This window comes from Aspergillus steynii (genome assembly GCF_002849105.1).
Source record: "Aspergillus steynii IBT 23096 chromosome Unknown P170scaffold_1, whole genome shotgun sequence".
Lineage (NCBI taxonomy): Eukaryota > Fungi > Ascomycota > Eurotiomycetes > Eurotiales > Aspergillaceae > Aspergillus > Aspergillus steynii.
Window position 1 is genome coordinate 1,776,639 of NW_020194398.1, and position 25,454 is coordinate 1,802,092.

General features: G+C 54.0%; 11 protein-coding genes across 11 annotated transcripts; 7 read left to right on the forward strand and 4 right to left on the reverse strand.

Moving 5' to 3' along the window:
• Positions 1-1,305: 1,305 nt before the first annotated feature.
• Positions 1,306-3,449, forward strand: P170DRAFT_469690 (putative Rho GTPase activator (Bem2); the record flags this gene model as incomplete). Its single annotated transcript, XM_024852668.1, has 4 exons — positions 1,306-1,834; positions 1,893-2,559; positions 2,616-2,710; positions 2,773-3,449. The coding sequence occupies 4 exons, from the start codon at positions 1,306-1,308 to the stop codon at positions 3,447-3,449; spliced, it is 1,968 nt and encodes a 655-aa protein (XP_024709528.1).
• Positions 3,450-4,341: 892 nt separating this feature from the next.
• On the reverse strand, positions 4,342-5,442 carry P170DRAFT_373017 (ribosome biogenesis protein RRS1). Its single transcript, XM_024845225.1, has 2 exons — positions 5,304-5,442; positions 4,342-5,234 (listed from the first exon to the last, which is right to left on the reverse strand). Exons 1-2 carry the CDS (start codon positions 5,360-5,362, stop codon positions 4,634-4,636), a joined length of 660 nt encoding a protein of 219 aa, XP_024709529.1. The 5' UTR covers positions 5,363-5,442; the 3' UTR covers positions 4,342-4,633.
• Positions 5,443-5,634: 192 nt separating this feature from the next.
• Positions 5,635-7,609, forward strand: P170DRAFT_373020 (mitochondrial 37S ribosomal protein mS29). The gene is made up of 2 exons (XM_024845226.1): positions 5,635-6,366; positions 6,477-7,609. The coding sequence occupies exons 1-2, from the start codon at positions 5,742-5,744 to the stop codon at positions 7,346-7,348; spliced, it is 1,497 nt and encodes a 498-aa protein (XP_024709530.1). The 5' UTR covers positions 5,635-5,741; the 3' UTR covers positions 7,349-7,609.
• A 408-nt stretch (positions 7,610-8,017) lies between these two features.
• Positions 8,018-11,666, forward strand: P170DRAFT_344830 (uncharacterized protein; the record flags this gene model as incomplete). Its single annotated transcript, XM_024843487.1, has 2 exons — positions 8,018-8,278; positions 8,355-11,666. 2 exons carry the CDS (start codon positions 8,018-8,020, stop codon positions 11,664-11,666), a joined length of 3,573 nt encoding a protein of 1,190 aa, XP_024709531.1.
• A 1,134-nt stretch (positions 11,667-12,800) lies between these two features.
• On the forward strand, positions 12,801-13,200 carry P170DRAFT_469693 (uncharacterized protein; the record flags this gene model as incomplete). The annotated part of the gene is made up of 2 exons (XM_024852669.1): positions 12,801-12,939; positions 13,013-13,200. The coding sequence occupies 2 exons, from the start codon at positions 12,801-12,803 to the stop codon at positions 13,198-13,200; spliced, it is 327 nt and encodes a 108-aa protein (XP_024709532.1).
• Positions 13,201-13,257: 57 nt separating this feature from the next.
• On the forward strand, positions 13,258-14,743 carry P170DRAFT_469694 (uncharacterized protein; the record flags this gene model as incomplete). The annotated part of the gene is made up of 2 exons (XM_024852670.1): positions 13,258-13,671; positions 13,766-14,743. The coding sequence occupies 2 exons, from the start codon at positions 13,258-13,260 to the stop codon at positions 14,741-14,743; spliced, it is 1,392 nt and encodes a 463-aa protein (XP_024709533.1).
• Positions 14,744-15,290: 547 nt separating this feature from the next.
• P170DRAFT_346753 (zinc-dependent alcohol dehydrogenase) lies at positions 15,291-16,568 on the reverse strand (the record flags this gene model as incomplete). The annotated part of the gene is made up of 4 exons (XM_024843583.1): positions 15,291-16,060; positions 16,113-16,269; positions 16,337-16,385; positions 16,444-16,568. The coding sequence occupies 4 exons, from the start codon at positions 16,566-16,568 to the stop codon at positions 15,291-15,293; spliced, it is 1,101 nt and encodes a 366-aa protein (XP_024709534.1).
• Positions 16,567-18,217, forward strand: P170DRAFT_460432 (uncharacterized protein). The gene is made up of 2 exons (XM_024851939.1): positions 16,567-17,683; positions 17,745-18,217. The coding sequence occupies exons 1-2, from the start codon at positions 17,023-17,025 to the stop codon at positions 18,170-18,172; spliced, it is 1,089 nt and encodes a 362-aa protein (XP_024709535.1). The 5' UTR covers positions 16,567-17,022; the 3' UTR covers positions 18,173-18,217.
• A 29-nt stretch (positions 18,218-18,246) lies between these two features.
• On the reverse strand, positions 18,247-19,586 carry P170DRAFT_505017 (SDR family NAD(P)-dependent oxidoreductase; the record flags this gene model as incomplete). Its single annotated transcript, XM_024854258.1, has 4 exons — positions 19,204-19,586; positions 18,871-19,136; positions 18,375-18,792; positions 18,247-18,297 (listed from the first exon to the last, which is right to left on the reverse strand). Exons 1-4 carry the CDS (start codon positions 19,270-19,272, stop codon positions 18,247-18,249), a joined length of 804 nt encoding a protein of 267 aa, XP_024709536.1. The 5' UTR covers positions 19,273-19,586.
• Positions 19,587-19,705: 119 nt separating this feature from the next.
• On the reverse strand, positions 19,706-21,206 carry P170DRAFT_397418 (L-rhamnonate dehydratase; the record flags this gene model as incomplete). The annotated part of the gene is made up of 3 exons (XM_024846174.1): positions 19,706-20,740; positions 20,817-21,039; positions 21,120-21,206. The coding sequence occupies 3 exons, from the start codon at positions 21,204-21,206 to the stop codon at positions 19,770-19,772; spliced, it is 1,281 nt and encodes a 426-aa protein (XP_024709537.1). The 3' UTR covers positions 19,706-19,769.
• A 390-nt stretch (positions 21,207-21,596) lies between these two features.
• P170DRAFT_373040 (putative C6 transcription factor) lies at positions 21,597-25,023 on the forward strand. The gene is made up of 5 exons (XM_024845227.1): positions 21,597-21,945; positions 22,111-22,145; positions 22,207-22,323; positions 22,391-23,762; positions 23,825-25,023. The coding sequence occupies exons 1-5, from the start codon at positions 21,752-21,754 to the stop codon at positions 24,603-24,605; spliced, it is 2,499 nt and encodes an 832-aa protein (XP_024709538.1). The 5' UTR covers positions 21,597-21,751; the 3' UTR covers positions 24,606-25,023.
• The last annotated feature ends 431 nt before the right edge of the window (positions 25,024-25,454 follow it).

Consider the following 25,454-nt stretch of genomic DNA (forward strand, 5'->3'; position numbering starts at 1 on the left):
CTCTGAACTTATCCCCCGACGTCTCTCTGGGGAATTATCACTTTCTTACCGCAGGGGGGAAAATACCTGACCTCATCTTTATTTTCTTGTCTTTTATTTTTTTCCCTTTTATTTCCTTTTCTTCTCCATTAATTTCCCCCCTTTGACCGTGCTCTTTTCGTTTTCTTTTTTTTTTGTGTCCGATCTTCTTGCAATTCCCTTTCTATTCTATTCTATTCTTTTTTATTCAAAGAAATCTCCAATTTCCTACTAGTCGCCGGGGCTTTTAGTCTGTCTCTCCTTGGTTCGGCTTCTCTCTTTCACCGACCGCCCTCTCGACGCCGACACAGGGGGGCACAACCAAGCAAGCCTCGATTCTGTCCACCGACTTCCTGAATTCCGGAATTGAGGGGGAATCGCGACGGTTGTTGCCGATCTCAGAGTGAGGTGGAGTTACGGAGGAACAACTGAAGAGTCCTTTGGAGATTGAAGTAACATGAGGGGCTTTGCTTTCTGGTACGTGACGAGGTGACTTGCTGTCTTTCAACGTTTTTGCCCCATTGTTCGCCGAAAGGATGGTTTCACTCCGCTCTTTCACATTGCCCGATGCATTCCAAGGGGTGAATCTGTGACTGGAAAACCTCTGGATGATTCCATCGCCATTGATGCCTTGTGCCCCTACTTCTGCCTTTGCGGCCACTCCTTCCCTCTTCTTGCATTCAAAGTACGGTCGCTTTGCTTTGGATCTTCGATACTAACGAAAGTATGATGACCGTCTAGACCCAAGCGCTCCTATCATTCCCCTCCAGTATCGATTTGGGTCTGCTTTGCCTGTGACAGACGCCGTCGTTGACGACACCACAACCAAGAAAGATTGGCAAGGCCGGCTCCGATCCAATCATTTCGCTCGAAAACCGTCAATTGACCATACTTGCTATCACCTGGGCTCTGGTGCACTCTTCGGGATCGACAACGTTGGGCCGTCCATGCTCGAGGGATTCAGGGAACATCGTCTAATATTCCTCCGAACAAGGTACGTTCTGCGGTCTGGAATCGCGGGTTAATTGCCTGGATTTTCCTTTTTTCCTTTTTTTTTTTTTTTTTTCCTTAATTTTTCTTTTTTTTCAAAAATTAATTATCACTTATCATTTACCAACAAATTTGCGACCCAATGATATTGACAATCCGGTAAATAGATCCTAGTCTTTCGTCGAAACAGCGGTCCTTAGTTGGTGCTCGGTTTATCAATTATTCTATCCGCCCCCCCCTGACGATTACTCCCGTTCCTATTCCGGGCTACCAACTAAGACACGAACAACGTCTAAGATGCCGTCAAGAAACTCCACTGTTCCCAATTTAGATCTCAGTACTTCCACCTTGCAGGCGAATGCGAAGATCTCATCCCCACTAACGCCCGGCGCCCAAAGCTCGGATGGGCCGAGTCCCCTGACACCCCGTTCTCCTAAATCCTCGTCTAGTTCACCTTTCTTCAAAGGGGCTACCATTCGCCCTGTCACGCAGGACTCGAATAGCAAGTCGAACAGCCCTACTTTTCCAGTCTCTCCTAGCCTTGCTGCCGAACCTCCTACTCCGGGCTTCACGGCTATCCCCCAGTACCCGCCCTCTCCTAAAGACACTCCCAAACACAACCGTGACCCCTCCCGGTCCTTTTTCGCAAATCTCAAGGCCCCCAAGTCCTCCCACAAGGCCCAGCGATCGGACGGCTCGGAATCCGGCGACAAACCCAAGAGTCGCGGCAGCTCCAGGGACCGCAAGACACAGATCTCGTCCAAGTTATACGAGTCGACACCCGACCTTCCTGGCGCTATCGAACGTGCGGCACAAGAGGAACGCAGTGAGTGCTGGAACCGTTAGTTCAATATTTCAACCTACCTATGCTGATACTGCCCCAGACGCGAACCCCGAAGATAAACATTCGCAGCCAACAGACATCAAGAAAGTCGGCACGGAGTCCGAGGCTTGCCAGACCCTCAAAAAGAACAAACCACGCTTTGCCAATCTCCTCTCGCGTTCTCGCTCGATCAGGATCGACGACTCTTCGCTAAACAGAATAGCGAATCGCCGTCCGTCTACCAGCCTCATGAGACTCGAGGAGAGTGGTCGGGAGATGCAGGAAGCACAAAAAACGCCGTCGGCACGCCAGGAGCGCGCACCGAAACACACAGCGAACGCGCCATTCCGAAGCCATGCTGCCGATCGTCCCGTCGAAAGTAGCGGCGGTCCGGTGAGAAAAGACAAATACCACGGAGGGGCGATGGTTCCATCCGCTTCGTTAAGCCAAGTGTCCGGCGCGTCTGCTGCGCTCTTCAACAACATCAAGCAGTCCTCAAGCGGTGCCGCCGACCGCATCGGTAAGGCGGGCAAAGGATTCTTCGGGAAAATCACCAGGAGTGGCAGCACTAATGAGCGGGAACTCATTAATGACGACAACTATGTCTGCTGCGTGATCAACCTGCCGCTTATAGAGCAAGCACGACGAACCCGCATCGCAAAGCGACTGGAGGACTGTAAAGACAAGACTGAATTTTGGATGCCCGCTTTACCATACCGTTGTATAGAGTAAGGCACCGAGACCCTCAAGCGCACGTGGACGCGGACAGCTAATGTCCTTGCAGTTATCTGAATTTCAAAGGTTGCGAAGAGGAAGGACTTTATCGTGTCCCGGGAAGTGGTAAGGAAGTGAAACATTGGCAGCGACGGTTCGATACCGGTAAGTCTATGGCGATAAATGCGTTCATTTTACTGCGGGGGTCGTGTCTAATGGATATCCAGAACTCGACATCAACCTTTTTGACGTGCCGGATTTGTACGACATTAACACGATTGGTTCCATGTTCAAAGCTTGGCTTCGTGAACTGCCGGACGAGCTCTTCCCCAAGGAAACCCAGGCCATGATTGCCGAGAAATGCGAAGGGGCAACTACAGCCCCCCAAATGTTGAAAGACGAACTCTCCAAATTGCCGCCATACCACTATTACCTTCTCTTCGCCATCACTTGTCACCTGAATCTTTTGCATTCGTACGTTGATCAGAACAAGATGGACTACCGCAACCTTTGTATCTGCTTCCAGCCTTGCATGAAAATCGATGCGTTTTGCTTCCATTTCCTTGTTTGCGACTGGAAGAATTGTTGGCAGGGCTGCTGGACGGAGAAGGAGTTCCTCCAAGTGGAGAAAGAAATGGACGAAAAAGAGAAATTCCCACAGGCGAGAGAGGAATATCCACGGGCGAAGGAGGAATTCACCCCGGATCCCCACCAGATTTCCTCGGCGGACGAAAGGGCCATCTCTTCCTCTGGCAGCAGTCAACCTGCCGTTGAAGAGGAACCGCCACGACCTCAGACAGCGAAACCTTACAAACCAAGGCCCAAGAACATCGAGACCGCCCACGGCAGAAGTGTTTCTCAGCTTCCTGAACTCGGACCGCCACTTTCTCCAATACAAATCTGAGCAAGACTCTCTCCGCGCTCCTTCCGATTTTCATACCGTATCCAACATTCTAACGGCAGCATGACCTCTCCTTTATTTGATGCATTGATGCCTGTCATTTCCAAATTACGTGCACTGGGCTTTAAATCCAGGCTGGCCTATGTTTTATACCATTTTCCTTTCGTTTTCCCACGCAAGATATCGCCAAATTTGAAAGTCTCGGACTGGATCCGCAGGTTGAGCATTGTTCTTGAAAATACCTTGAGCCTAAAACACTTGCAATTTGTCTCCCTCCTCTTCGTCAAAGCGTGTGTTTGTGTGCCATTCCGGATCTACTTCGACATCGTGACATTACTCCAATTTGTTAGCATCTTGACTTTTCAATGGTCCTCTTTCCGCCCCAACCATGTCTTCCTCTCTCCTAGAATCCTCCCTTCCGCCTCCTTCACGTCTCTCTCTCATTCCTTTTCCTTTCCTTTCCTTTTCATCGCATCTCCTTTCGCCCTCCTGCATCTTATTCTTGGGCTATACACTTTTCAGAGTGCATACCTGGCGCCCATGGAGTCGGTTGATGTTTTCAAATTTTGATTCTCTTCACAAATGTACAAATTGACATCAGTCTGTTTTTACTACATATCTTTGGTGATGTTGTGCCCATACCTCTACCCAGTCACAGAAATGTATTGCTTCCTACTATTACTTTGAGTCCAACCATTTATTCCCCATTTGGAGCTTTGTTTCGGCGCTTGTCCACTTGCTTTTCCAACTGATTCCCTTGCTTTATCGCATCTTCATGGAGTGTGTTGCTGGTACATACATGTAAAATAAGTCAAGGCGTGGCCGTAGGCTGATTTGGTGAATCTTGAACAAATGAGAACAGTAAATAGACCTTGTCTCTCAGTAAAACATGAAACTGACATAACCTATAGAACGGAATAAATCATAAATATGTAAGGGAATTCTGGTCTTTTGGCCGAGAACTGCGTGTAACGATGACATTGCTTTTTCTTTTTTTTTTGTTTTGCAGTAGGTAATCCATACAGGCAAGATTTGACATCCAAGACCGGCGACTCCCAAACCAAACGCCTTAATAAGCCCAGAATTCCAGTGATGTAAGAACAAGCCGAAGTTCAACAAAGAAGTCTTGACTGCCGAATTAATCCATCATCTACTTTTTTTTTTCTTCCACCCTTCTTTCTTCATTCTCACCCGCTCCCGGGTTTCCTCGTCTTCCGCTCGTTGGACCGCATCTTCCTCTCGTTTCGGCGGATTCTGTCCTTGCGGTCCGCACGAGACAGGCCACGGATTGAGCTTCCTTGGGCGGCAGCATTCTCTTCCTTCTTCCAGTCCTTCTCGTTTACCTCGACCAGCCAATCGTCGTCCGACTTGTTGTTACCCTTGTAACCCCAGCGCGGCACCCAATCGCCCTTCTCTTCGTCGTAGACCATCTTCTTGCGACGCTCCTTGTCTGCTAGCGCAGCGCCAGGCTTAGCACTGTACTTGCCAATACCCTTCTTGCGCGCAAACAGCTCCCATTTGGTCGGCGGCTTGGGCGTGGGCAGCGGCTTATGGCGGGGCAGAGCGGTCGCAGGGGAAGGAAGCGTCAAGAGAACACCTTGTTGGGAAGAGGTAATGGGGCAAGTCGTCAAGAGTTGGTTCAATAGCGATTGAACGCCGTCGCGGGCCGTGGCCTTCAGGGAAGCGTTCAGCGGTTCGGAACGAGAGATTTCAACGGGGTTGGGATCGTTGGCGAGGAGATGGCCGAGGTCGAAAGTATAGGGAGTAGGTTTCGACACGGTGACAGGCCTAAGAATGTCCTCATGTTAGACTTTGTATACATAGATCGGGGAATCGTTTTCTGAGTCGTCAACTCACAATCTCTCCGGCTTAGGCTTAGCCTCAGCAGACTTGTTTGTTGTTTCGAATTCCGACATTGCGACGGCGCACCCTGAATCTGTTTCAGGGGATCGTCCAAAAAAAAAAGCGCAAGGGAATGGGGTGAGTAGAAAATATCGATCGTTTGACAGGAACACTGAAGCGGGTAGGAAAAAAAAAGTTAGTAGATAAAATTATGGGAGGCCGCTTGGAGCACGTTCTTTCACCGCCTCCCATGACCTAGGGCGGCGTCGACGCTAAACCCGAAAGAGCAACTGAGTAGCCCTCCAGGTGAAGCGCCAAAATGTGATGAATTTCCGTTCCAACAACTCCGGGGTTTGACGAAACCAAGGCCTGCACCCTCCGCCGATTCAATCCTCCCCCCGTTTCCCATTGTCAATTAGGACCCTGGCCACCGTGCCAGCGTGCCAGAACACCATGGTTTCCTCCTTTTGCTGGGGCTGCCTCACACGGCTGCGTCCAACACCCCCAGCTGTTATTCCTCCGATATCAGCCCCGAAAGCAGCATCATTCCACACGTCCGCAGTTCGCCTCTCGGTCGTCAAGAAGAAGCAATCTGTGCAAGGAGGGAGGTTCCGTGAGTCTAACTCTCCCAGGATGAAACGGAAGAAGCCTGTCGACCGGGCACGACCACCTGCGGTCGGAGAACGCAAAGCGCTGCGCAAGCGTCTCGTTCTCAGCAACCCCAATGCCCTCGAAATTGAAGGCATGCAGGATGTTTCGGCGGAAACAATGGTGGACCCGCGACTCCGCGGATCTGTCCTCGGACTCCCCGTGCCGATGCTCACCCAGCTGCGCGCGGTGGAAGCCTTTAAACCGACGCAGGGCTGGTCGATATTCCGTCGCCCCGGAACTGTGGTCAGACAGGAGACACTGGAGTTGGGTCGATTGATTGACGGCATTTCCGATGAGGGTGAGAACAAAGGGAAATCCGTGAAGAAGATTGTCACTGGTGTGAGAGGATCCGGAAAAAGTGTTCACCTACTGCAAGCCATGTCGATGGCTTTCACCAAGAAGTGGGTTGTCTTTACTGTCCCTGAGCGTAAGTTTGAAACAAATCAACTATCCCTTTCCCCTTCTACCTACCTACGAAAAGACAGGAAATGGCAACGAAGAAACGGCGGCTCCCGTACGCTAACACATGACTTCTAGCCCAAGATCTAGTCATTGCGCACACTGGCTACGCGCCACTCTCCGATGAGACGCCCGACTTGTACGTTCAGAACGCAGCAACCGCCGCCCTTCTTTCTCGCACGGTGTCCGCCAATGAAGAGGTTCTCAATGGTCTCAAAGTGTCTCAAAACCACCCGGCTCTCAAATCCGCCGTGAAGCCTGGCATGACGCTCGCCGAATTCGCCCGGCTGGGTACTCAGGACCTTGCCATTGCTTGGAATGTCTTCCAGGGATTGTGGTCCGAGCTCACCGCGACTTCTGCGGCTCCTGGGTTAGAGAAGGACTTCAAGCCTCGCCCTCCCATGCTCGTGACTGCGGACGGCCTGGCTCACTGGATGAAAGACACGCAGTACCGCACCACCGAGCTCAAGCCCATCCATGCCCATGATTTCGTTTTCGTGCGCCATTTCCTTTCGCTCTTGAAGCCTGGGACCGAAAAGCCAACTTTCCCTAATGGCGGACTGCTTTTGTACGCCACGTCAGCCTCCAACAACCCCAGCGTCTACAGTTTCGACGTTGCCCTGAAGCAAGTCGAGGCCCGCCACGCCGGTGTCAAACCTTCGGCGTCTGAGTTCCCTCAGGCCGACCCTTACAGCGGGGCAGACCAACGGGTTATCGATGCCTTCGACTCCCCCAAACCCACCGTCGCCAAGGAGGAGATGCTGGAGCTCCAAACGCTTAGCGGGCTCAGCCGGGACGAAGCCCGTGGCTTCCTGGAATACTTTGCACGCAGCGGCATTCTGCAGGAGAACATCAACGAAGAGTGGGTGGGTGAGAAGTGGAGCTTGGCCGGTGGCGGCGTGATCGGCGAACTCGAGAAGCTGGGAAGACGCTTGAGAACCATGGCATGAGTGACGCCGAGGTTGCGCTTGAAAGATGACTTGGGTTTTCATTTTGTGCCATTATCCTTTTGTTATTTCACCCCTTTCCTATTGTTGTTTCTAGACCTGTCCCCAGTCCTGCGTGATGCCCAGCTCTGTCTATTCTGTTCTGTCATTGGAATGGGGGATTGGCTTTAGCCAAGCTATCTGTACTCTACTTGTGATGTTGGGCCTTTTGCGTGGTTTTCTGTATGCATATAATGGAATTTGAAAAAGACATGTTGATACTCCAGGTATAGGTATAGACTCCGTAGGAATAGATCTGGTGGAGTTAGGGCTGACGGCAGCCTCAGGCAGCGTCTCCGCACCGCCACCGTCGGCCTTTCCATCGTCATCTTTTCGCGGAGACCGACTTGATTTAGTAAACACTCAGGGCAGGCGGACCCTAGCCTCTCTTCTCCTTTCCCCTTTTTTGTTCCCTCTGTCGTTCGCTTCCCGAAAACTTTCTCTACTGCCGTCAGCTGAGCGCGATCATCGGAGTCAAGCCAGTCAGCCGACCGTCGTTTGCCATTCATTCATTTGCTTTCTCCCGACTGGCGGCTTCTCTTTCTCCCCGCAGTTGCCCGCATTCCAGTAAGTGTCCAATCTATACCGATTTTCTCTGTCCTCACCTTGCGCCCTAACGCATGAATCCTAGAAATGTATGGGTCTGGTCAGCAGACGTCGGGCCCCTCGCAACCAGAATGGCGTCGGCCTGCGACGACGCAACAGCGGCCCCCTCCGTCGCAACCTCCTCCTCCTCCTTCGTACAACCCAAATACTTACGGCCCTATGTCTACTCAATCCCCTGTTGTCTCGGGAACAGGTGCAAATATGTCACCAGCTACAGGTGTGGACACGTCCTCTTGGGGTGTGCGATACAATAGGCAGCAACATATCCAAACCCCTCCCCCGTTGCCAGTGAGTACCTAAGTGAAGTCGGGATAACCGATAAACCCTTCAAGATTGTTTCGAGAAGCTGATGCTACTTGAAAAGCCTCGACCGTCCAGCACCCCCGGACATTCCTCCAGTGCGCAGCCGTCTACAGCCGCTTCTGTAGATTCTAGCCAACCCAGTTGGACTGCTCCGCAGTATGAGGTCCAGTCTTCTACACCTGAGCATCATCAGCAGTGGCCGACAAGCACACCATATGCGCACCAACAGCCTGTGGGCTCGCTTTCAGGCCCGTCGCCACCACCTCTCCCTCCACCCATCCCTCCGGCTTATCAGACTGCTGTATCGCAACCAAATAGTCAGCCGCCGCAGACTTCAACCCCGTTGTATACGGCATCCCCTTTCAGCCCACCGGCTGGTCCAACCTTTCAGCAACCCAATACCTACCCTTCGTCGAGCTCAGTACCACAGTCGTATCAGCCTGAGCAGACCCCGGGACTCGTAGGAAGCCCCGCAACGCAATCAGCTTCGCCGATGACTGCTCCACCAGTCCCACCTAAAACCAGCGCCAACATTATTCCAGCAGGGCCTTCCTCATTCGGTGCCTTCACTCCTTCCGATTGGGAGCACCTGTCTCCTCATCCGGGAAATGTCGATGATGAGAAGGTTTTTGGATCCAAACAGAACACTGTCGCGCATGCGGCAACTACCTCGGACTACCCACCGAGCTATGCAACGGCGGCTGTGCCCAACCCAGCTTCGCAATCTGTGGTTTCTACACCACCTTCGAATGTCTCGCCCACCATTCAGCCCGTGCACCCTCAAGATACGACGGGAACGCACGACCAGTTCAGGGTTTCGCCTGTTAGCCCGGGAACTAGTCAGGATACTATACATGATCAGCCGCCGCCGCCGCCGCCTCCTATTAGAGTGAAGACCGACGACTCTCTATATAGTTCTGCATCGACCACAGAGGCCTCTGAAAGCATTGACGGCGTCATTGAGGCGTGGAAGCAGCCCCTACCTATAGATTCTATGTCGCCAGATGTCCGAAACGACGCGCGTACCTCTCCCGGACCGTCAACTCCGCTGAGACGGCTTACTCCCCTAGACATTCCTCAATCGAAACAAGAAGCGTTCATTCCTCGAAGGGATAGTCCAGCTCATTTCGATGACGTATCGAGCGATTTAAAGCCCCAACCATCGTCACCACGCCCCCAGCAAATAGACCCCTACGAAGACTTAGACCCCTGGTCCAAGTCTTCACTGGAGCGCTATGTGTCCATGCTGCGCAAGGAAGCGGTGGCCGATTCTGACACAGAACGCTTTAAGATATTTACGGCTTTCATTGCCAAGGAGACGAAGTTGCGCGAAATTTTGTATAATGTTGATTCCACAGAAGACGCCGCTGAAGCACCGGCGCCAGTCACGCAGCCCCCAGCTCAAGAATCTCCTGTCACCGACCCAATGGACTCAGGTCTCATACCCGTAGAGACTGAAGAAATCGATGATTCTCCGTCTGATACCCCTGGAGAGCCTGAGGATGGAAGGTACAGTCCAGGAGGACGCCCGATCCTCCCCCGTCTCCATACACCTAAGATTACAAGCGTGCGCAGGTCGGCTTCAAACCCAGGCGGCCCCAAGTATGGCCCGGAACGCCTGGTGCAGGGTCAGTTCTCGAGGTCGACGTCCGTGCCACCTGCGAATGATTCAATGCATAAACAAGAGCATTCGCCTCTAACTACTAACCCCCCTCGGCCAATCTACACCCCATTCCGCTATACCGAAGGCCCCCAGAGAGGCTCTGATGAACTATCAATTCATCTTCCAGCATATCAAGCATACTCTGCCCTGCGACAGGCATCTGCTGCCAGCGGTAGAGTGATGTCGAATGCTCCGAACCTACCCTCTGAGGATACCGGAAGCCCCACCGTGCCATCCTCGGCGACACAGAATCAAGACGATGAAACCTTCATCGGCCTAATCAGAGAAAAGAGTGTCGCGTACCGGAAGCACGCGACCCGGAAGACCTCCTCCCCACCGCCATTGCCATTGTCTCTCAGGCAGGGAAAGACTGCGAGTTCAATCAATGACCTGCGCTCTATGATCTCGTCGCCCTTGGCGAAACAGTCAGAAAGCCCGTGGCACAAGACCACTAGGAAGGGCTTGGAGTCGTATTCGACCGATTTCAGCTTTATTCGGGAGGCAGTTAAATCATGGGAAACCGCGAGCCAATCCCGCAAGGAAGCCCTGGATAGCGAGCGTTTACATCGTCAAGAGGAGTCGGAAAAACACATCGATGCGTTATTCAACGACAAGGAAATAGGATATGCCGATATCAACGTTCTGGAGGAAGAATTTCGCCAGACAGAGGCTCGAGTTCAGCTAGATGAAGAACGGCGGGAGTTCGAAGACTTCGAGGCTAACGTTTTCAAGAAGTTGGACAAGCGTTTGAACGATGAGCTGTCGGCCCTTCGAACTCAGTACGAGTCAGCACTTGGTCAACTCGACCATGAAAACAGCAGGATCAAGGACTCCGTCACTGACAAATACAATCTTTCCCACACTATGAAGGTCATCAACGAAATTTACCAAAAGCTCGAGGTCCGCTACCAGAAGCGGCTTGAGATCGCCTTGGATCTCGAGCGCCGGCGCAAGAAGACCGAAAGACGACCGCTGGTTTTTATGGGAGATTCTGCGGCTCTCAAGCGCCTGGATAGTGACTTTGACGAAATGGAAAGGCGGAATATTCTCGAGGCGGCCAAAGACCGCGATGAAAGGGCCAATCGACTGATGGATTCTTTTGATGACGCGATTATGCACGGACTGGGTGAAAACCAGAGCCTCCTTGACGAACTCTCTGGCAAGTTGTCAAAAGTCGATGCCGCGGCCATCCGCTCCTCCGGATTGGCAGACTCGGAGATCGAGCAGATGTTGAACTCAGTTTACAACGTGGTGGAATCACTTCGGGGGGATTCCGAATCGATTCTCCACAGCTTTGGCATTGCAGACTCGGCGCTCAACAACGCAGACTATCAAGTTTCGGTCGCCGAAGCTCGCTACTCCAATGCCGATTTTGACATTTTCAACCAGTTGGAGAGCGAGAAGAAGAAAGAAGACGCCAAAATCCAGAGCGACCTTCAGTCCAAGTTGGAGAGTGTTCGTGCTGGACCGGCTAAGATCACCGATACCATCAACGATCTCCTGAGTACAATAGACAAAGGCCCCATTGTAGAGCAATCCAGCTCGTCAGGAACCGCCACCCCGAGTCATCCGGCCGAATCGCTCATGCCCGGCCCTCCACCCTCTGCGGTTGTCCCTCGAAAGTCGGAAGAAGACACGGCGCATCAGGAACGACTTCGAAGAGCCCTGGAGGACGCGAAGAAGAGAAACGCCGCCCGACGTAACCCTTGATTTCCCCGAGCGAGAACGCTCCTTTTCTTCTTTCGCTGGTCTAATTTTCTTATTGCAATTGAATTATTCCCCTTTCTCTCTAGTTTGCGCTCTATATTACTGTGGATCATTTCCTTAGCTATCGAGTTACAGTGGCTCTACTGACGACTTAACGATTTTCCTTAAGAATACCCTTTTTTCTTACCCACCCCCCTTTCTCAATTATTAATTCCATCTAAATTGGGCTTAATGTATGAATTCTCGTTCTCAAGAGACGGAGATTGGACCATAATACGCCAACTCATACCTGTGTCCTGCTCCACCTTTCATGTATACCCTATAGCAGCACATCTTATTTCAATGCATCTTGTACTCCCTGTTTCTCCTGATCGTTCATCTCCGGTACCAAGTGCGAGGCTTGCAGTTTGTACCATGGCTAGGAGACGACCCCCTTGGCGTGGCAGCAGCCTAGTAGTATCAACACTTACCATAAGACCCGAGTGGGATCAAACAAGATGCGCATCAAGTATAGAGCCAGGAGAAGGAATTAAATTCCCAGAGAGCTGCGGCTGACACGAGAATAACGGCGCATCGTCGATTTATGACGAGATTGTTAAGCGCCCAGGAAGTGGCGCAGAACCTGCGCCGCATAATCACCCAACATGACTTCCGCCAGGACAATTCAATGAATTGGCCCGTGGCACCTCAGGGCCAGGTAATGAGCCTAGTTAGTTCCTAATCGCACCGATGAAGCCTAGAAGGGATTGATGAATCTCAACGGGTGGCTGTTAGACGCCCGAAAACCCGCATCTATACGATGCAAGATTCACAAGGCAGTCTCGGCACTTCATGCTCAGCCTTTTCAGCTCCTGCGGAATTCCTGAAGAGACTCAACCACTGGCTCTCGTCCATAGAAGCCCCTGCCTCGAGCTCTGCGCCGCAAACCAAGCATCCCGCACGGCTTCATTGCAGGGAGCCGTGCGTCAACCGGATTATCGCACAGGGATCGAGATCAGTGTAGCCGCAGTAGATGGTGCCATTCGTTGTCATCAGAGGACCAGAGGCTCAAAGTCAAATGGAACCCTAAACTTGATGGCTCAGTGTTCTCCAATCTTGTTGTCCCTCCATGACTCTTCTCGTCCTGGGCACTGGGCAATGTCTGCGCCGCCTCTGCGTTACATGCGGTCATTCTTTGTCCTCCTTTTGATGAAGCCTCTGCTTCTAGATGATCATTGGGGCCTCGCTATGCCACTTGCGCAGCGGCAGAGCTCGGGGAGTTCCTCAGCTGGAGACCGTTAGTTTTCATCATGCGGCGAAGAGAAAAAACAACACTAACGGTGCGGCTCAAGCCTGAAGCAGCCTACCAGAGAGTCAGTCGATTCTTTTGCGCCAGTATGGCACTGTTTATGTCGTGGCAGCCAGTGGAATAGGCGTGTTGCGGTACAGTCTTGGTTCAGTTGGTTCAGAATACCCGCTCCTGACCAGTGGCTCTCGACAAACTCTATATAACTCGGGTCAGTCCTACATCAACAAGCCCTTCTTTGTCCCCGACTAAGGCACTCACTTCACACTGAACTTGTTCTCTTCACCGTTGCTATTCCAGCGCTTCCCCATGTCCGCCCCTACCAGACAGTTTTGCAAGCTGTCCATCGCCAGCGCCATGTCACGACCGCGGTCCCAAAACCAGAGAGCACGACCTACGCAGAGCGACAACGACGAGAGCAGTGACAACATGGAGGGCAGCAGCGAGGAAAGCGAGATGGAGGCAGCAGACTCGGGTGAATCGTTGACTGTGCAGGGGAAGTCGGGTATCACGTACGACCTGGGCCGACTGGATTCTGCGTCAGAGGCCAGAGCGCTGGTTGCATTCTCGAGCCAGTTCGAGGTCATTACTTGCTGCTTCGTGCAGACGGGGTATGACTTTCAGCTGGCAGAGAAGTCTCGGGTTCATCTAGGCCCGGATGGCTATACGTGTACCTGTTCGGCATTCTCTGGCCGGCTTAACGTGGCCTGCCAACACATCTTTGTAAGTCATGAAAAGAGGGCGGGTCGGGGGAAAGAGAGGATTTTTCTTTTCCTGCCCAGGGTGAACAAATTGTGCTAACAAAGTCGGTGAAAAGTGGCTCCTCGATCAAGTTTATGCCTTCCTCCTCCCCCAACTCGTATCCTCTGTGGTCCCTCTCGCAAGCGATGGTCGTCTTCCGAATTTTCCGCGCGTCGAGCAACTTCTCGACGGCAAACTCGAAACGGTTGCGGATCAACTGGGCTGGCAGTATGTTCGATCCGAAGCAGTTGGTGGCATGAGTCGTCCTCAGAAAGCTCGAGACCTTCTCTCTGCCTTCAGCATGGGGGTCCTTCCGGAGGATTTCCGCCTCGACCTGGTGGACGACACTGGGCTCTCGCGCACCCCTGAGCAGTGTGTCGTACAAGGGGACTTCGAAGCTACCCTGTTTCGTCTCACCGTGCACGACGATGCGGTCTACTCCAGCCTCTGCAAAGCCATGCCCTCGGGGGCCTGCGCGGCCATCTACTTCGACAAAATCCAGGAGCGGTCTCGCAAGCTGTTGGCCGACTTCGACCTCTTCTGCCAAACGGGGAAGCAACCAGACGACGGAGTGGACGTGAACGTCGCCAACGTTATCCGGGAATTACAGCACAATGTGGATCGAATCCAGTGGAATATCACCGCACGAGCACCGCACGGCATGGAAGGGGCTGCAAAGGCCCTGGTCACGTTGCTGGAGGACATTTGCAATCGCAACAAGGACGCCTTGGATGGCAACCGATGGGGACGGACCACATTCCACGGCGAGGACGAGGATGAGCGCAATATGTATCATCAGCTCATCGGCACGACTGACGAAACCGGTCGGTGCTTTATCCTCGATACCCTCGAGCATCTGCAGGGGTCTGATCTTCACCAGTTCGGAGCCAAGCTGCATGCGATCCTGCATAAGAACGAGGTGAATCGAGCCCCGAGAGCGTTCATTCTCAAGCTGAACACGCTGGTGCGTCGAGCCGAGTCCACTTCGACTGCCTCTGGACACAAACGTTCGGCTACCGGGGTGTCGGGAGGTAATAGCAAGCGAAGCCGTTGATATACCTGCGCGTTTGATGATACACAATACCCCTTTGGTTTGGTTTATCTTTTTCCATATCTACATTGTTTTGTGTTTTCCCAGCTGCTGCTGTGTTTTGTTCTGTTGTGTTAGTATGATGGGTTCAAGTACTGCTATATAGTCAATTCATGATTGCCAGCAGGACTGGTCTTCCAATCCCCAACATCCTTGATACGAATCAATATCAGATTGATGCACAGCCACCGCTGTCTAGATTTCAGCCAGAGACCATCCCACGGTTCCAGACAAACCCAGAATCCGGTTTAACGGTCACGTTGCTGTTGTGATGACGCATCCATGTTGATTCTCAAAACAGGGCATGGATGGGTTGTACATTGAGCCAAGAAGACTCCTTGCCTTAAATTCTCAAGACATGATAAGAATCGAATTCAGCTATAAAGGACAAACACACGTCACTATGGAAATACACAGACATAAGGTCATACCTGCAGTCGCCGCATCAAGCCGTACTAACTGCAGAACTCAAGTCAAAGGACATCATCGCTGACACGACGCTGAAACGCATTTAGGACAAATCAAGGACCACCCTCCCCTGCACCTTTCCGTGATGCATCTCCTCGAACACGCTGGTCAACGCCTCCATCTTCTCCGTGCGGAAATGGGCATTGATCACGCCGCGCGCCGCGAAGTCGAGCGTCTCGACGGCATCGGCTCGCGTGCCGACGACGGACCCGGTGATGGTGGCGTGCTTGAGAATGATGGACCCCGGATACGCCGTCGCGATGGGCACCAGGTCGTTCTCGGGCACGCCAACACAGACCATAGTGCCGTTGAAGCGCAGGAACCCGACCGACTGGGCATACGCGGCGTTGGAGGCGGTGCACACGATGACGCCGTGGGCTCCCAGCCCGTCCGCGAGGGACTTGACGTGCGCGGTGATGGCTTCGCCCTGGTCGTTGGCGGGGAACTTGGTGATGTCTACGAAATGCTCCGCCCCGGACTCCTTGACCAGCTGCTCCTTGCTGCCGTGGTCGACGCCGATCACGCGCAGGCCCATGCCTCGACTGGCCAGCTGCACCGCGATGTGGCCCAGTCCGCCGCCGGCGCCGGAGATCACCACCCACTGGCCCGGCCGCACATTGCTGCGCTTGAGAGCGGCGTACACGGTGGTCCCGGCGCAGAGCATGGGAGCGGCCTCGCCCGAGTCCAGTCCGTCGGGGATCGGCGTGACATAGTTGGCCGGTCCCAGGGTGTACTGCTGGAAGGTACCGGGGGTATAGTAGCCTGACACCTTCTGGGCGAAGCAGAGCCCGTCAGATCCGGCTTGACAGGGAACTAGATGCAGTCAACAGAGCTGTCGTCAGCAGGAGGGAGGGCTGTTGCATACGGCAGTTTCCACAGGCACTCGAGATCCATTTCACGCCGACTCGATCGCCGATTTTCAGGCCAGACGATTCCGCGCCCGGGCCCAGCTTCACGATCTTGCCCACGCCCTCATGTCCGCCCACCTGCCCCGGCTGCGTGGGGTAAGGCAGCACTTTCCACTGCGAAAAGACCATGGATTAGCACGTTGCGACCCAGACGGTCCACCGGAAGGGTCTCAATGCGTACCGTATTGGTCATGACGCCATAGTCGGAGTGGCATACCCCGGAGTGAGTGCTATGGCGATGGTTAGTACTACTGCATCGCAACCACTCGAATCCCAACAGGCACGTACAGGTTGATCAGCACCTCGCCGGCACCAGGCTCGGGCACGTCGATCTCGACGATCTTGGTCGAGACGGTGCCCGGCTGGTCATAGATGACGGCTTTCTGCTTGCGGGGGATTTCGGGGGTGGTCATGATGGAAGTGCGAGGACGATACCAAGTCAATCGAGTCTGAGAAGACACAGCAAGGACCAAGACCAAAGAGGGGATCCAGGCGTCTCTTTATACGGCGTCATTCTGTGCCAATCGGAAAAATGCGCCGCCAAGTCGAAGACAAAGGGAAAGGGGAAAGTGGAGAGAAATGGCGGGGAAGCTGGTCGGTTTGTGGTTCAGCCTTCATCCTTACCTCGGTCGACATGAGATGATGAGGTCTTTATACCGGTCGCACTCGAGAGCTTCAGATCGACTAAAACGCCTCTCGGTCTAAAGCTGCCCGAAATCCACTGGTGCGATGCTTCGTCTCTTTCGGTTGGCTTTTCCTTCTCTCCTTCTCTCCTTCTCTCCTTCTCTCATCAACAATCTCCCCCGCGATCGTAAATTGGGATTCATTTGACTTTGGGATCCCCGCTCTTGATCGGCAATCATCGTCATGGCCATCCCCATCGTCGACTCCCACATCCATCTCTTCCCCGGTTCCCATCTGCCATCGCTGGCCTGGTATGGACCGGGTGGGCCTCTCTCCTCCCAGCATTCCGTCGCCGAGTATCGCTCTGCGACCGCCACAGCGTCCACTTCGTCGGACACGACGCAATCGACGTATCTGCGGGGCTTTGTCTTCGTCGAAACGGATCGCATCTCCTCCGTGGAAGAGTCCGGAAAGGGCTGGTCGCATGCGCTCGATGAAGTCTCCCTGCTCGCTCGAGTCATCACAGGAGATGCGGTCCCCGGCGAAGGACATCAAAAGGAGCACCGCCATCTCTGTCTGGCTTTCATTCCGTGGGCGCCCGTGCCGGGAGGGCCCTCGGCGCTCGTGAAATACATCGCACTGGCCAAGGAGAGGACCCGCACGGAGGAGGTCTGGAGAAAGCTTCGCGGGGTGCGCTACTTGGTCCAGGATAAACCGGCCGGGGTCATGCTACAGCCCGACTTTATCGCGGGGTTGAAATGGCTGGGCCGACAGGGCTTGACGTTTGATCTCGGGGTGGACGCCCGGCAAGGTGGACTGGGGCAGCTGCGCGAAGCTGTCGAGATGATCCGCAGAGCTCACGAGGGTGTTGCGGACGAGGAATCCAGGCCCGTCGTCGTTATCAGTAAGTTCCCAATGCCCTAAGATCTAGGTCGGTCTCGTGTTGATGCATTGACTCCCACCAGACCATCTGTGTAAACCCAACCTCCGTCTGCCATTCACTTCCCTGGTTTCCATCACGACCCATCCCGACTTCCTCGAGTGGTCTTCCCTCGTCACAGCGATGGCGCAGTATCCCGGCACCTACATGAAGCTCTCGGGAGCCTTCTCGGAGCTGCCTCCGCTCTCCCCCGACGCCGAGCCAGACGTCCCAGACCTCGTCCAGCGACTTCGCCCGTGGACCGACGTGATCTTCGATGCCTTTGGCCCGGAGCGCGTGCTGTTCGGGTCCGACTGGCCCGTCTGCAACGTGGGAGGCGGTGGCAACCCGGCAGCCTGGCGGCGCTGGAGAAGCGTCGTGGAAGGCGTGCTGGAGAGACGGGGACTGAGCGAGGAGCAAAGAAGGGGAGTTTGGGGCCAGGTTGCGGTGCGAGCCTATGGAATTGACATCTGAATAACGTGAAGTTTATATACATGGTCATCTAGGACTACCTTCAATCTATTGCATCCCACCATTATCATATCCCATCACTGAAGATTTACAAACAGACCTCCATCCACCAGTATCTGCGCGCCCGTCTAGCAAAAGAGATTGAATGTCAGCATCACGTACTTCCAGGTCCAGAGGAAAATGAACGGGGCAAGGGAGGACCTACCACGTAACTGCTCAATTCCTCGCAGGCCAAAAACACCGCCGGGCCCGCCAGATCGGGGGGCTGGCCCAGTCGCCCCAGCGGGATTCTTCCCTCCATGTACGTCCGCTTCTCGGGGTCGCTCATATCCTCGTCGTTCAGCTGTGTCCGGATCGTGCCCGGCAGGAGCGCATTGCAGCGAATCCCGTGCTTGCCCAGCGCGACGGCGCACGACTGCATCAGGCTGAGAACCCCGGCCTTGGTGGGCGTGTAGTGCGTCTGCTGCCCGCCGCCCACCAGCGCGGAGATCGAACTGATCCCGATGATCGAGCCGCCCGGCGGCGACTGCGCCAACGCCATCTGTCGCGCGGCCGCTTGCGTCGCGTAGAAGGCACCGGAGAGGTTGGTCGAGATGGTGTGCCCGAGAAGCGGCGGGTCAACCCTAAGGGTGACGGAGAAAGAGCGTTAACAACCCGGTCAATCCCAATCCAGGTCCTCTGTTGGAAGAAATGAAACTCACTCTAGGAATTCTTCAAACTTGCACACTCCCGCATTGCTCACAAAGACGTCCAGGCGTCCAAACGCCTCGACGGTCTTGGCTATGAACTCCCGTCCGGTCTCTGGCTGCGTCACATCACCGGGCACTGCGATGAACTTGGTTCCGTCTCCGCCAACGATGTCGGACACATCCTTCTGCAAGGCTGCGAGGAGAGAGTCCTCCTTGGGACCACCCAGGTGGTTGATGGCGACTTTTGCGCCGTGGCGGAGATATTCTATGGCGATTGCCTAGTCGCGTGATGGTGTCAGCAATTCAGATTCCAGAAACCGGTGCGAAGGAGTCAATGGAACTGACCCGACCGATACCAGTGAGACCACCGGTAATGGCAGCTACTTTGCCGACGAGGATCTGAGGGAGAGGCATGATGCGAGGTTGCTTCTTGATGCTGTTCGGGAGAGACGTTCCGCGGGGTAGAAACGAGGTATGGACAGTATGGATGTTGGATTGGGCACCACGAGGGCTCAACAGATTTTCAATTGCCGACGCCGGTGCCGAAGGAGATGATCAGGACGATTCTTTTCAAAAATTTCCTTCTTTTCTGGGCTCTTGGACGGTTGGACCCCGCCGGAAGACGAGGCGCAGACGATGATTTATTGGTGGAGTTTCCTCTCGGGTTCCTCGCGGCAATGATCCCCCGAGGCGCCCCCCGCTTTCATTTCGGCGGAAACGAATACGACTACTCGGTGTTACTGAGAGTTATGATGGGCAGAAGGTGTGTTCATGTCTACATTTCTACATACGCGTGTATATATGCCTGTCTCTGATAAAACAATTTCACGAAAAAAGAATAAGAAAGGCCAGCCAATGGTGTATGAATCCCCGCAAAATTCGATCTATACTCTGGAGATCCCGTGTCTCCCTCAGTGGGCGTTGCCATTAGCCCCCTGTTCCTGGTCGGTCGGCGCAGCCAAACTTCTCTGAGGCGCAGGAGTCAGAATGCTGGCGGCCGGAATCAAGGGAGCGGCCGGGTTCAGTTCCAGGCCAAATCCAGGCTTGTCCAGGACCGACACGTCAAGGTATCCCTGGGTGGGGATGGGCTCGTTCAGGAACAGGTTGCCAAAGACGGGCTCCACGGTGTGGCCGTCGGCCGAATTGGCCAGGTACTCTTGGAAGGGGGTGTTGGGTTGGGAGACCACGTAGTGGTATGAGTAGGGGCCGGACGCATGGGGCACGACGGGGAGATCGTAGGCCGCGGCCAGCGCAGAGACCTTGAGCAATTCGGTCAGACCTCCAACCCACATCACGTCGGGCTGCAGGATGTCGAGGTTCCGGCCCTCGACCAGCTTGCGGAAGCCGAACCGCGAGTACTCGTGCTCGCCGGTGGTGAACTTCACGGTGGGATGCGCTCTCTTGAGCAGCGCATGGCCGTCGAAGTCATCGGGGGTCAGGCATTCCTCCCACCAGTCAATGTTGATCCCTTCCGCCTCGGCCCGCTTGACCAGCTCGATCGTGTAGGGCACGTTCAGGGACATGTAGCAGTCCACGCGCAGGGGGAACTCGGGCCCGACGCTCTCGCGCTGCTTGCGCAAGTATGCGAGGTTCTTCAGGAGGCCCTCCGTGCCCTCGTCAGGGCCGTGGGGGAGAGCCACCTTGGCGCCCGAGAAGCCCATGGCCTTGGCCGAGGCTGGCTGGGGTCCGGTGCAGTAGAAGTTGAGTCGCGACCGGGTCGCACCACCGATGAGTTTGTACACGGGCTCATTGCGGACCTTGCCCACGAGATCCCAGAGGGCCAGGTCGATCACCGAGATGACCGCCACGGGGAGGCCTTTTCGCCCGTAGAACATCGAGGCCCGGTACATCTTCTCAAAAAGTTCGTTCACATCTCGAGGGTCTATGGGGTCAAGTCACGGTCTCAGTTAGCCGGAAGGGTTCCGTCTCGGCGGGGGATTTCCCTCGGTTATGCATACCTGCGCCGATCAAGAATCGTTCGAAGTGCTGCTGCACCAACCAGCACGCCGGGGGGCCGCCGAATCCCGTCGCAAAGCCCTTGGTGCCATCGGTGGCCTCTACCTCGACGCAGAAAGACCCCAGAACGTTGATCCCCCACGAAGTGCGGGAGCCACGGTACTGTGCCCATCGGGTCATCGGGGTCGAGATGTCGCTGTCCACCAGCCAATGGCCTCCTTTGACCTAGATATCTACTCAGCATGGCGTTGACGATAGCTGTGTACACCGGCATATTCCCCCGGAGACTCTCAAGTATCACTTACATTGTGGTAATCACCGCCAGATCCCACTCCGTCGATGAGGAAGGTTCGCACCTCTTTGATGCGGGGAAAGGTTGCTGTAGAGCCCATGATGCGCGGAGGTCGATGAGGTCAGAAGTACGGATTGCCAGAACAACAAATCGGCAGCGATGAGGAGGAGAAGAAGAAGAAGAAGAAGGAGGAGGAGGAGAAAGAGGAGAGAGGAGAGAGGATGAGGAAGCCCCCGAAGAAACGAGGGCGCCGGGGATATTTGAACGGCGGGCTGCCTCGGGGCAAAACTACCCCGAGAGGCGCGAGGGGCGTCAGGTGACTGGCGCCTCCGCGTCTCCGCAGTCTTAGTCAGCGCCCCGGTTTGCGGGGTCGAACGCCCGTTGCTTGCCTGAGGCCGCCACGCCCGGCCGCCGCGTTTTCTGCGGCCGCCAGCTTTTCCTTCTTCTTCGCCCTCGACCTTCCCCCTCCCCCATCCCCGTGTCGGTCTCATTTCTCGGTTTGGAATCCATCTCGGCAAAAGTATACGCTTCTCGACCTGTCCCTCCTCTGCGACCCGATCGCCGAGCCCCGTCCAGCGACTAGGATGTTGGTTTGCACGCCAGTGTTCATGGAGTTGCTATAACCCCGGATCTCGCTAGAGTACCATGCCGAACGCTGCTGCACCTGTTTCTGCTCAGCAGACTCCACCGGCTTCCCGCCTCCTCGGGGATCAAGATCAGGATAGAGACCACAGCGCCGACGAATCCTGGTCTGCAGCTGACAGCGATCTCGATCGCTTCCCTCCCAATGGCTCAACGGCCTCTAATGCGCTGAAGCGGAAACGCCCCCTCACTGTGTCGTATGTACTCTTTTCCGCCCCTCTCCTCGGCAAATGAAGCCACCGTCTTCTTCTTCTTCTTCTTCCTCCCCCTTTGCCCATTCTCTCGCGCGCGCATCACGCCGGCGAGTGATCCGCCTCCGAACGTCAGTCTTCCGTGCAAGTCGCCCAACTGACCAACCGAAGATGCGAGCTATGTAAGCAGAGGAAAGTCAAGTGTGGTAAGTGCTGGCTCTGTCGCGCCTGCGTTGATCTCCGTCTCCACCCATCTAACAACCTTAGACCGAGCGCAGCCCAGCTGCGGATGGTGTACTCGCAACGGCCAGCTATGTGAGTACAAGGAGCGCAAGAAGCCCGGCCTTCGCGCAGGGTACGGCAAGGAGCTTGAACAGCGCCTCGGTATGCTCTTCCCCTTCCTTCCGGGGTATCTGCTATTGTGGGGACTCGTAGCTCATGTGATGCACAGACAGACTGGAGGAGGTCATTCAGACCCAAGCTCGTCTTATTGAAACACATATTATACAAGGCCAACCTCATTTCAATGCCGAGCTCCCACACGCGGCGCCTCTGTCGTATAGCTCGCCATCAGAGCCATCTGCCGCCCATGGACCGAGTCCCCGTAATGCGTTCTATTTTCAAGACGCGTCGTCGGTACCGATACCACCCCGTCACCCTGAGACATCCATCACTAGCCCTTCCGACATGTCAGTGAAGAACACGATGCAGACTCATCTCCCCGGTGGTATGCCCCCCGCAGTCAATCTACCTCAAGTCCCGAACACCACTGCTCAAAATGACTACACTGGGAATGAATCATCATTGAAGGTACCGGTGAACCTCTTTTCGAACCAAGAGCAGTCACTTGCCGACCCAGAGCTTGATCTACCACCGTATGACTTGCTTTATGCGCTGGTGGATCTTTACTTTGAGCACATCAATACTTGGTGTCCCATATTACACCGCCGCACCACCTTGGATATATTTTTCGGACCGTCGCCGCTTGACGAAGCTGACCGAATAGTTCTCTATGCCATTGTCGCGACCACCCTCCGATTCTCGGGCGATGGCCGGCTCAACGAGCAGAACCGCAAGCGATACCACGACTCGTCCAAACAGAAGGTGCTTCTTTATGGACTTGAAAATTCATCTGTCAAAGCTCTCCAAGCTCTCGTGATCCTAGCTTTGGATCTCGTGGGCTCTTCCAACGGGCCTCCGGGGTGGAAGTTGCTGGCTCTGATTACGCGATCGGTGGTCCAGCTAGGATTATCAGCTGAGTCAAAATCATCGCTCATCGCGCCGATCTATCCTTCTATATATACTCTGAGAGCAGTAACTCTCCCAGAATCGGATTCCTGGATCGAGGATGAGGGTAGGCGCAGACTCTTCTGGATGGTATATCTGCTGGACCGATATTCCACGATCGCGACAGCCTTCGATTTTGCCTTGAATGACAAGGACATTGACCGCAAGCTGCCTTGTAAGGACGAATACTTTGCCAAAAATCAGCCCGTGGAAACCCGGTGGTTTCACCACTCAAGTGAACGAACAGACTATCTAAGCCATGCCGAGAACGTTGGATCCTTTGGCCTCTATATGGAGATCCTCGGGATTCTCTCTCGGGTCCATCTGTTTTTGAAACGGCCCGTGGACATCGGTGCGCTATCTGATGTTGAGGAATGGCAAGCAATGTACCGCAAGTTGGATAGCGAGTTGACATCCTGGGAATTCGGCCTTCCTGCCGAATATGCCTACGAAAATTCTTCCCGGCTGTTCAACGGACCGAAACACAGCAAGAGTGTTCCCTGTGACTGGGTCCAACTTCATACCACATATCAAACGTAAGCCTCAGTGACCCATGGCATCTTCTACCCCCAAGCATTTAACTCTAACGCTGTTCCAGTGCGGTCATCAGACTTCATTCGTCTGCTGCTTATCCGACCACGCGCTCTCCAATTTTCACGCCATCGTACAGCGCGAGTCAACGTTGTCTACTCGCCGTCGATAACATTCTGTCTGTGACTCGCTTTGTGGTCGACAATAATATGCTTGATAAGCTTGGGCCCCCATTTGCCTTCACCCTCTGGGTGTCTGCTCGTTTACTACTTGTTCATGGCTCCACCATCGCCCACACTGTGAGCCCAGATATAATCTTCTTCGTGGACACTCTTGCTCGCATGGGAAAGTACTGGAAGGTGGCAGAGCGCTATAGTTGTATCTTGCAACGAGTGCTTGACGAGTACGGCGAATACCAGCAATCCGGCGTTGACGACAGCGAGCGTGTCACACCGTCCACCGTCAAAATCCTCGCAGACATGCGCCGCTGCGCCTTTGATCTGGACTTCCTGATTTCTCGGCAGCCGCGATCATCTCCGGTGGGCAGCCAGCCAGCACCGCAACCATCGGTGACGCAGTCACGCAATCTCGCGCCCAATGAACTGGAGTATCTAGATGTCTTTGGTTTCTTCAACGTTCCGCGCGTGCCACCGGCGCGGGCTCCCGATATCAGCAGTCTCGACATCAATGAGGCGGTTAACAACCCGATGTCCATTCATGGGTTGACGGGAGCCAGCGCCAGCAACTCCGTCGTCGATGGGGCGCCTCCGAACGCGAACGAATTCAACATTACGAACTATTTGATCCCGACCCCCGAAACGGATTGGCTGTTTCGCCCTGCAGGATAGAAAAGCCCTTGTTTCCCCCGCCTTTCGAATGAGAGAATTAGTGGAAGATATGCATTCCCTAGCGTCTGCACTGAAACACGCCCTTATTACCTCCTCCATTATGATCGACCTCCAGGGGACAGTCATGATCGGGGCTGTATATTCCCACATTTAGGCCCAATCCCAACTCATTGCCCCAGATGCTTTAGTCTTTGGGCTACTCCTGCAGTCCCAATAAGGCCCCTTCAGGTCCAGCAAGGCAAAGGAAAAAGCAACGCCCCATTATTCAAGCCACCCGGTGTGAGGAGCATCCCTTTATTGCGCCCTTGCAAATGTACTCTGAGCTCATCGCACAAGCCTAGTCAATTGCTCAGCCCTGAAAGAAAAACAAAAGAAGCACATCTTGAAGATTACCTTCGCTTTGACCCCACGTGTACTCAGATAATGTAATACTATTGCGAATATGCACTACACGGCATCTCTGTCTTATGGCATCCATGAGATTCCCTTCGCATTAATCAGGAATGAGCTGTATTTCGACGCCAACTACCTTTTGTATAGTTCAGGTTTCAAATGCCGATTTAATTGGAAACGCCCATGTAAATACATTGAAACACTCAAACATTTCTCGCTTTTTCTTGTAATCGTCTTATTTTACCCTACACTCACAAAGAAAGAAAGAAAGAAAGAGGAATGAATGGAAAGGAGAAAGGAGGAGCCAGTCCGGAAAACATAACAGAAAAGGGGAGAAGACACCAAACACAGACATGAACTTCACATATCATGACACGCATATTCAACTCACTGTAAGAAGAAACTATTTGTTCTTTCATTCAAAACATATCGTTCATCTGATACACTCATGTCGAC